The sequence below is a fragment of the Cyprinus carpio genome, chromosome A13 (assembly GCF_018340385.1).
Source record: "Cyprinus carpio isolate SPL01 chromosome A13, ASM1834038v1, whole genome shotgun sequence".
NCBI lineage: Eukaryota > Metazoa > Chordata > Actinopteri > Cypriniformes > Cyprinidae > Cyprinus > Cyprinus carpio.
Window position 1 is genome coordinate 19,862,329 of NC_056584.1, and position 10,850 is coordinate 19,873,178.

The 10,850-nt window shown below is 35.1% G+C and overlaps 1 protein-coding gene across 1 annotated transcript; it reads right to left on the bottom strand.

Annotated features, from left to right (window-relative positions):
* Positions 1–776: 776 nt before the first annotated feature.
* On the bottom strand, positions 777–4,156 carry LOC109066830 (kinesin-like protein KIF16B). The gene is made up of 3 exons (XM_042769251.1): positions 3,834–4,156; positions 1,418–1,515; positions 777–1,251 (listed from the first exon to the last, which is right to left on the bottom strand). Exons 1-3 carry the CDS (start codon positions 3,959–3,961, stop codon positions 1,199–1,201), a joined length of 279 nt encoding a protein of 92 aa, XP_042625185.1. The 5' UTR covers positions 3,962–4,156; the 3' UTR covers positions 777–1,198.
* Between the last annotated feature and the right edge of the window lie 6,694 nt (positions 4,157–10,850).

Sequence of the window (10,850 nt, forward strand, 5' to 3'; positions counted from 1 at the left end):
TCTTAACCTGATACATATCCTTTGGTAACTTTCTGAAGGTTGTTGGTTTATCTAATGTAGAGATTACAATGCCCAGTGTAACCAAAGATCTATTGATGTTGGTCCCCTCCTTCAGTTGGATGCTAGTAGCCTGTGTGGTATTAGCTCTTTCGCTTCCTGCCAGGTCAACTAGGTGTACCTTACTCCCCATCTAACATAGTAACTCTGCATCAAACATAGCCTATAAGGACATACTTTTGTATATGTTATAGTCAGATAATTCTCCTTTCCAAAATTTAAAGCACAGAACCAAAATGCAATAGGGAAAAGAAGCAGGCAAAAACACTTTTGATTGAAACACGGGAGAGTAAGATTGGAAAAGCTTAATGCTGTATGACAGCGGATCCCCTGGAGTGTCTAAAATTATCATGAATATATAAAAATAGCTGGATTTACCAATTTGTAACCAACAAAGCCTTACCGAGTTTAAAATGTTAGTCTCAACTGAGAAGACAGACGGAATAAAATAAAGAGATCAAACTGAAAAAAGGCTATGTTTGGAGGAGCGTACTATCATAATACTCCATTTCTAGTGTGATGGATAAACTGGAAATAATATCAACCATGATTTTTAGCATCTCTTTCTTAACTCGTTATTTGATTAAAGAGTATTTCCAAATGTAAAAACATCTTTAAATAAAAACAGAATAAAAACGTAAAATAACCATTTTATATCCAGGAAGATAACTGAATCCCACTCAAAACATTAGAAACATTTCTTGAGGAATAATGCCTACTGATTAATTTTTTACTGACTATATACTGCTGAGTGCAGACTATTTTTTTATATAGTACATACTGTGCGATAAGTAATCTAGTATTCTAAACATATATCCATCGACACACTACCTAGACTCAAAGGTCACTCCAATATAACTTATGCATAATAAAATCCTAATGATTTCAGTGTATCATTACCCAGACATCCCCAACATAAACAGAAAATGGAGAAAGCTCATTGTATAATCAAACAGGGTGATGATAACTCCAAGCTGCAACGGCTATCTGCACAAATGCACAAACAGAGAGGCGTATGCCATTCAGCAGGGTAAATGGATCTGTAACCTTGATGAAGCGAATGGTGAAAATGGCGTGGGATTGGCTGCTGACATGTTCATGCCTGCGCTGGCAGTGGCACGTCTTCTGTTGCCCTCCTGCATCAACTGGCCAACCTCAGTATACAGTAGTTCTGTACATTGTGTCTGCAGAGAGCTGGACAACATATATGTGCACATATACAGAACATAAGATGTAAACAATCGTTTGTACAGTTTGCAATGTTTTGATAAAGCTGTTTTAGAATTAAGTAAAGTTACGTTAAAACATGAGCATGCTGTCAGTCATCGTGATGTGAGGTGCTTTTTTATAGTCATTTTACCCTCCACATATGGTCCATCTTTAGGATGTTCCCTCAATCTAAGCTCACAGCCTCGTGTCTCTGTGCTGGGAAGGAGGTCTCGGACCCGCTCAAAGTAGCTGAAAGCACAAAGCATCAAAGACAAGAACAAAAGTAGTGAAAGTTTGCTCTTGAAACATCACTTTTTCTCAGAATGTACAGCAACGACTATTTTAGGATATAATGGTATAAAATGTTGTCACCACAAAAACTTCAACACTGATTCCACTAATAAGGTTGGTTTTAAGAGACGCACATTCCAGTAGTTTTGCTAAATACCTTTGGTTTAGCTTATATTTTGGTTTAATAGCTTTTATAAAATGTTCTTTCTTTTGACTATTTGTATAGCAATTGCCTGGAAAACTCAAATCAATTACCTTCCACTGTTTGAATATCATCTTGTGTAAATAAAATGATTGAAAAGTCTGACGTGATGGAACACACTTTCCCTGAATCTGAGTATGCGGCAGTATATCACAACAGAGCTTATCACAGCAATCTTGGGTGAGGGGAAAAAAGTCTCGCCAGTCAGAAAAGAATTAAAATTCCACAAGATGATAAAACTATTTCAGGCTGTCTGCAGAAATGTGAATGTTTAAACAGGCTACTGAAATGAAAGACAGATTGGTCCCTCTTCATCTCCTAATGAGGCTAGAGAGAGAGAGACAGCTTGGGTTTGCACTCAATACAAACTAACAGCGAACTAATTAAAATGTGACAGTCGGAAATCTTCAATGCCTCTTCTGCTTGAACAGTCCCCAGTGAATGAGCACTGTTTAAAGGAGGGAATCCAGGTAGTTAAACTACATCTTGCAGGCATTTAGAAACCACAGTCATAATGGAAGAGAAGTCATTTAAAAAGGGTAAAGAAAGTCAGTGTTTTGTCCATTGATGAAGACAGGTCTCACTCAGGGGCGTGACTAGGCTATTGAACTTTATTCGCTAATATTTTTGTGTTTGAAAGCACTGGGACCTCTTTTTTTGTACTGCAGCAATCCTAATTGCAATGGCAATTGATTTAATATGCAGTAACTGTATTTTAAGACCTAATTTATACCACAAGCAAGAGATGTAACTCGACAGCTTCCTTTTTTTACAATGGGCACATTCACATCTAGAAGTCCGCACAAGCAAATAGCTTACAATGAAATGTGGACTCAAACAGTCCATTTTTTACAACATGCAATGCAACATATTTTACAATTTATATTATTTTGAACAATTTTGTTTCTTGTCAATATTGTTGTTAAACAAGGCCTCTGGCATAGCAGCATAAATTTTATTTTGGACTTAATAGCTCCAACTTTTTTTCGACAACTTTTGTCAAACATACCAACCCTACTGCAGGCAAATTGAACAGGCTTACATTACTGTTCACAAGTTCGGGTCTGTTAGTTTTTTTTTTATTATTATTATTATTTTATTTTGTTTTTATGTGTGTGTGCGCGCAATTTGTTTTGTTTTATTTTTGGTTTTGGGAAAAAATTAATAGAAAGAAAGACATTTTTATCCATCAAGATTATGTACCAAAAGTGACAGTAAAGACATTTATTATGATATTACAAAATATTTTTATTTCAAGTAAATGCTGCTCTTTTAATCTTAGCATTGAATTATTAAAAAAATCACCCCCCCAAAAAATAAATAAATAAATAATTAAATTAAATAGCACAACTGTATTCAAAATTGATAAGAAATATATTTTTGAGCACCACATCGTCATAATGATTTCTGAAGGATCATGTGACACTGAAAGCTGCTGAAAATTCCATTTTGAAACATATAACATATAATTGAAAACATATATTGATTTTACCATAGTTATGATCAAGCAAATGGGGCCTTGGTGACCATAAAATACTTTAAAATCCTACTGACTCCAAACTTTTGAGCAGTAGTGTATAAAAGTATAAACATGTTCAGAGTATAACTGAACTGGGCTAGCCAGGTCACAGTATCTCTGATGTCTAAAGTAGCATTTAATAGGTCTAGTCACACCCCGGACTCACTGTCTGTCTGTCTCTCTCATCTAATCTACCGCATGGGCTGTTATCAAGAAGCCATTATGATAACTGCTTTAGATGGAAGCAGACGGAGGCTGTACACTGACCTTCCTGATCATCTGGTTGTAATTACAATGCCCATAAGAAAGGACAAGCTGCCAGAATGGATGCCTCATTTACACACTGCAATCTGCCTGTCCTTCTCCCTAGGATTTTGATTGGATCATCAACCTACAATAAACCGCCATGGAGCAAATGATGGGAGCAGACAATGAGAACTGTGGTGGTGTAGTAAGCTCTCTTGACATGTCTGAATTACTTATGTTACTCACTCTTTTGGCAGTTTACCCACAGCATGGTTATGCTATTATCTAGACATATCTAGACATTCATACCTGACCTCCATGTGAAATGATGCTTCGTCTTTATGTAACACTCCATTGATGTGGTGGAACAGCCCCTTACAGATCCGTGGAATCAGTCCACAATCATCCTGAGAAAGGGAAAACAGAAAATTTGTCATTAAATGTAGCCAGGTGGTTAAGGAACTGGACCGAAAGAATGCAGGTTCAAACCCCACAAGGGATTACCCATGAGTTATGACTGTTACCAAAAAGACATTTAGCAGAATGTTTCAGCAGCTTTTTACCATACAATGCTGCTTTTGGACATTTAGACGTTTTGATTTCAGCTCTCTCTCTCTCTCAACTATTTATTTACTCTGCGCTTTTCACAAGCACTTTGAATAAATCAGAACTCCATTAAAGTCACACTATTTTCCCATCTGATCTGCAATGGTGCCTTTTAATTACTACCCAGGACAAAGTGGGGATATCAGACAGAATAGAATGATTATCATCAAAATAAATCTGAATGTGTCTCTCAGATGACAGACCAATGCTGGTTATAATTATGTTTTCTTCATATTCTGCCCTTGTCACATTTTCTGATTACTCATGAGAAGCATGCAGTGAAATCAGCAGATCAGCAGTCAGTGGGGTTGAGAACCTCTATGTGCATCTTCTGAAGAGTAGGAGTGTTTAACTAGCTGTGATTGGTAGGTTTCAAAATTACATTTGAGTAGGAGACTGTAATGAGATGTGAACCTAACCGGGTTGTCCATCATAGTGTAGGACTTTCCTGAACCTGTCTGGCCATAAGCAAAGATGCAGACATTGTAACCTTCAAAAGCAGCTTGCAGGACATCAGTGCCAAGATCTTTGAAAATCTGAAATGACAGATGACACAAAGAAAAACACTACATGTGCTAAAGAGTTACTTTCTTTAGTACTTAGGCCTGGAATCTCTATCTGCTGTACAAAAACAATTATTTTTAGTCACTGATGAGATCTTACTGTAAATGATCTTCTAAGGTTTTCAAAGCATGAGTAACAGCTCAGCTAGCCTAATATTTAAACACAACTTCAGTCCCCACCATTATTTTATCTGGAATAACCATGATATTGTCACGATCTGCGCTTGGAGGAACGAGAGAAAAACATCTAGTCATGCATCGCGCCGCGTAAACATAAAACCATGTCTGCATTTGTGATTGGAGAAATGACAAACAACAAACACTACTCTACCCTGCTTAAAACTCACGTTTGAATCATCAGTGGCAAATTCTTTAAATATAAAAAACGTACTTACAGACTGTGAGTTAGAACAGCCGGCAGATCAGGAAACAGTCCTCCATAAAATGCGTTGCACACATCTGAATATTTGGGTTGAACTGTTCTGGAACAGTGTTGTAAATACAACTTAACCACTGATTTCTAGTCATGTCCTCTTTTGGAAGACCAAACTAAGTAGTTATTATCTTCATGATATTTCTCGGAAGAGCGTGTGGTCCTTACCCAATAAATATTTAATTACAAACAAGGTTAAAGAGGTATCCTTTAAACTGCTACATCGCGTTTACCCTGTAAATGTTTATATTTAAAAAAAATGCTTCCGAAGAATGATCCTCTTTGTTCCTTTTGTAGAATGGTAGATGAGTCTGTCTCTTATCTTTTTTGGGAATGTACCCATGTAACCATTTTTTGGAAAAATAATTCTGTTTATTTATATGTGCTTCTCTCTTAGACAATTTTTCTTTGTTTACAAAGATGTTTTATTAGTTTTTTTTATCATGTTGATAAGAATCTAAAGGACAAATATTTTCTAATAAATCTATGTATTTTGCTAGCCAAATTATTTATACATAAATGCAAATATTTGTCTATAAAGCCCCTATTTCTTATATTTTGTAAAGATCTGAAGTATTATTTGTATACAGTATCTACCTCCAGCAATGTTAATGTTTAAAATCAATAACATTGTGTGCATCTTATAATACTGGTTCTTTCTTATAATATACAGTTGACTGTATGCTCTGTGACCTTTTGCCTGGTTGTCAAAAAGTGCCTTTTGAGGCACCTTTACTTTATATAATGTAATTTACATTACCCCTGGCCCTATATGTTTGTGTGTGTGTGTTGTTGTTGTTGTTATTTATTTCTTTTTGTTTTGTTATTTTGTTGTTACTGGTCTATTTTTGTATACTTGTTGATAATCCTAATAATAATAATAATAATAATAATAATAATAATAATAATAATAATAAAAACTTCTGAATTTTTATTTTATTAGCTTTCAATATTGAACGATACTTGCGTTTTAGTGGATTTCAGCAGATGATGTTCCGGCTATAAGAAGGCGGCACATTGTTTCATACAGTACACCCGAAAAGCCTGTGATCTATATACTCTGGCTGGTTAATTTCTTTTACTCTTGATAGGAATCCTAATAAATAAATAAATTAAATTAAAAGCTTACTAATAGGCTATTAATATTGTGTAGACACAATTATTTTCCACGTTGTGCCAAATTGCGAGTAAAACAAACCAGTGTTTATAATGCTATCTAATAAATTAAGAAGATAATTTATTCCACTAGCTATGTTGATCTTGAGCAGTCGCACTTTGGCTCAGCGGACGGATCCGCACCGCATCGCGCACATACGTCATGGGTCATCGATGACATGACACTTCACCTGCTTGCCTTAACGTTACAGTATCATATCTACAATGTATGCACTTCCATAAACACATGTTGGATACAAAACAGTGTTCCGAAATGTTTTACTAGGCTAACTAATTTCTCTCCACTTCAACGGGTGTATATCTACCAGAGATAAGAAAATAAACTACGCATCTATTCATTGCTGGCAAACTTACAAGTCCTAAAAAAACAATCAACGGCGCAGAATTGGCTTATGCATATTTAAAGCCTTTAGAGAGAGCAGGAGTATGGCGTGCAGTGCACAACATCGTTGTAATAATTTTATGACTTTCAAGTTAATGTTAAAAATCCAGAAATGCCATAATTAATAATGATTACAGAACCACATGTGAGTGGATACCTGTTTACATGCTTGTACCAGAGCTCAGATCAGCTCTGGTGATAACAGAGTGCAATCTTTCGGAGACTGTAACATTTATTTATTTATTTTTTTTCCAGAAAAGGGGTCCCTTCATTAACCTGTTCATATCTTTGTATTGAGTGTATAAATTTAGTTACGGTTATTATTTTACATTTAAGTAAATAAATATTATTCTGTATAAATATTTTTTTTTTTAGCTTTCAATATTGAACGATACTTTTTGCATTTTTGTGGATTTCAACAGATGAAGTTCATGTCCTGTAGATGGCAGTCTTTCTCCGGTTATAAGAAGAATGCACATTATTTTATACACCAGCAAAGCCTGTGATCTAAATATACTCTGGCTGGCTAATTTCCTTTACTGTTTATTATATTACTATAGCATCTCTCCTACATGTCTGTAAAATGTACACTAATTGCTAAATCTATAAGAACTGGCCTGGTTTAACTTGATAATTCTATTACTTACTATTTTAGGCAGTGCTAACTAGTGCTAAAAGGTATATACTTCAATAACACATTAAAAAAAGTAAAAGACAACATATGACAACTGCAGTTTCCTCTCTACAGACTTCATGGATGACATCACTGCTATGGGACCACCTAGTCCACTATGACAATTCCTCATTTCAAAGATAGCCATAGATAGAGTTTATTCACTAGCAAATATTTATTATATTTTTGAAGAATCAATAAAATCGATTTTCTGAGGGCAGAAAAGCACACACACACACACACATGCTGTAGTCATATAGATTGTAGTTTTGTAGTATGTGTGTTTGATCATTATGTGAGTACGACTACGACTATGCAGTTTTGTATTCGTAACATCCACTCATGTTTGACAAAGGCCTTGTGGTTTGAGGGACAAGAGCATGTTGGGGATGCTTTGCTCATCCACAGATCTTTCCTTGAGCGATTATTTTGTTCTACTTTCTTCTTCAATCATCAAAGAAGAATAAAAGGAAAGGAAGTTGTCAGTCACTGATCACATGGTGCACAGACTCCCCTTCTGCCTAGTGTCAGATGGAGCAGTTCCTCTATTTTTCGCACCACATCACACTCCTTCACATCACAGGTGTAAGTGTTTCCTCACACCCACTCAAGAGAAGCTCCAGACCATGAATTAGAGTCTGCTGCTTTAGCAAGGCATGATTTTTTTTAAGTATTGCTAAAGACATACAAATCATAATCATCAAAATGTCATCAAGAGACAGGGCCATCAAGTGAATTAATGGGGCACAGGACTATTTTTATTGATGGGTTCTTCTGTTCCAAACATTTGTGCAAAGACATGTTTTGCAGGCCTGTCTCATCACAAGACTCAAAAACACATTCCTGATGGTCAGAGGTCCAGAGGTCCTGAGAATAGTCACAGATTGGATCTGTTCTGGTAATGTATGAGGAATGTTTGAACATTTCAAGCTGGATGAGAAAAGATTGGAGACTGACATAAAGTCTGGACTAATTAAGTGGTCTGTAGAGTTAATAACTGGAGACTTGAGACAGTAGGCAGTCCAACATCTGATTCTTATGACAAAGAAAGCGTTTTCACACAGGTTCCCATGTGAAAAAGACCATACTGCCAGCAGTCTCAGCTGAAAATGTATATATAACCTGACAGAATAGAACGTTCAGAATGTGTAATGTTTTAGACATTTATTTAAGCAGAAGACTTTTACAGACTGGAGCGAACTGTATAAAGCTATGTTGTCATTTTAAAATTGTACACATGGTGCTATTGCTACTTGAATCTATTATACCTAATAAGACACAGCGTCTCGGCTCTATCGATGGAAGCCAAAAAATAGCAAACAAAGAAAACAATAAAAATAACTTAACCTTAATCATGGTAAATTAGATTGGCAAAAGGGGTTCAGCTATTCCTTATTTACTGTATGAAGTTCTGCCAGAACAAACAAGCTTTTTACCATTAACTCACATCAAGAACCTTTTTTTTTTTTTTTTTTTTTTTTTTTAAACAAAACATAAAATGTTTCCATCTGCCAACTTACATACACTACATACATGATTCATTTGACAGAAATAAAACAACCAAGCAGCACACTTGCTCACTCTCTCATTCTCCCTCTCTGTCTCGCTCTCAGTCTAGCAATGTCTTTCTTTGATATACATGGCATTAACTTGTATTTAAATGTTATATTTGCCGATTTGGGCATGTCAGAAGACAAGAAACCTATATATGGACTGATGTGATACCAAACTGTAAAGGGATATTACAAATGAAAAAAAATTATTTATTATTATTATTATTTTAAGATTACGGTATTGCAATCCACACTTTGAGACACACTCTTCTATCTGCCACAATGCATTGATTGTTGTTTTTAATAAAACTCATTTATGAAAGGCTTTTTAATATGAAACCCCTTGAGTCTCATGGATGTTGTGCTTCTGCTATCCCTCCAAAGAGCACCAAAGGGAGTAAAAAGATATAACCTTGAAGCAACTTCTTTGCTGGCATTTTTTTTCAAACAGTGGAGTCATCTGTACTTGACTTCAGTCGGAGGACATGTTTATGTAAGCTTATAGTCTCAAGAGGAGTGTTTTCAATTCCACTGCCAATGCTGGTTTACTTGACATGGCAGTAAGACCATCTGTTTGCCATAAATAACACCAAACTGTGCTCATAAATCCTCATATATCAGATATGTAAAGGTCCATGTTATCTGCCAATCTGTTCTGTCTTCTATTAAACTTTCTTTATGTTCTGATTAGGGGTGGGACAAAAATATGTCGATTAACTAGCCTAAGAAAAGGAGGTTTTTAATGAGATGGTGGACAGTGTGAGTAAAATAATAATCCACAAAATTGACAAAGAGTATGTGATATGCGAGAACTGTATTATTTAAATGTGCTTTAAAGTCTTGTCATTTAAACATTTCATTCGTGTGCTGTTCTAACATGTGCTTTTTCTGAGCACGTACACCTGAAGCGCGCACACACTAAAAAGCCTGTCAAACAGTGCCTGATTACTGGATTAAGTTATCTTTGTGTCTTATTGCACTAATACTGTAAAAAAAACACAAGGTTTACATAAACATGGTTATGTCTAAAGTGAAAGTAAACAGCTGACAGAAAAACGGATGCATTCCTGTATATAAGATGTGTGCAGCTCTTGCTTCATAATAACTTTTATGTTTAACAGAAGAAAGAAACTCATTCAGGTTTAAAACAAATTGAGAGTGAGTAAATGATGACAGAATTAAAATTTTTGCTGAATTTTCAGCAGTTTTGACTAGAATTAAGAGAGAGAACCTGCGCTTAACCTTTTCACAGACATTTTGTTTTCATAGTTAGACAGATATCGTGATATATCATTATAGGATTGTCTAGCAATATATTGATTATCTCAGAATTGCTGTATCGTGATATTATTGGTATTGTGAGCCATGTATCGTGTATCGTATCATGTTGTTAGGTACTCTGTGATTCCCTCCCCTAGTTCTGATTTGACAAGAAGATGAAATAAATTCACCTGAAGATTTTACAGACATAAATTTTTATCTTGATATATCAACATATTTACCATTATTAGATTAGGGAAGAAAATATTCCTCATAAGAATTTATAATTATTATAATAATACATATAGACTATATTATTCATATTATATTAAATATTAAGACTATAATGATTTGGGTGACAACAACACTCTAAGCAGCCTACAGTGTCAATAATATTAAAAGACAGTTTGAGAAGCAATATAGATGTTTTATATAATTCACTGATTAAACACTGTCAAATTACCATATGATTGTGTTGGATTTGCAGGAGGTAAGTACTACTCTTTGGAAAATCTATACTATACTATATTATACTATACAGTTCTGTATTTTTAAAACCGTAAATTCATTATAAATTCATATTTTTACTAATATTAATAAGTAAGTTTCTCTGTGTGTTGTCCTTTTCCCTTGTTTTAATATACGATGAGACGCAGTGCATGGCTCTGCCGCTGGGGGCG

Coding starts and splice junctions, on each gene's coding strand:
- LOC109066830 (XM_042769251.1), bottom strand. CDS start 3,961: ATGACAAATTTTCTGTTTTCCCTTTCTCAGGATGATTGTGGACTGATT. Junction 1,516..3,833: donor TCATTTCACATGGAGGTCAG/GTATGAATGTCT, acceptor TTGTGCTTTCAG/CTACTTTGAGCGGGTCCGAG. Junction 1,252..1,417: donor AGATGGACCATATGTGGAGG/GTAAAATGACTA, acceptor TATGTTGTCCAG/CTCTCTGCAGACACAATGTA.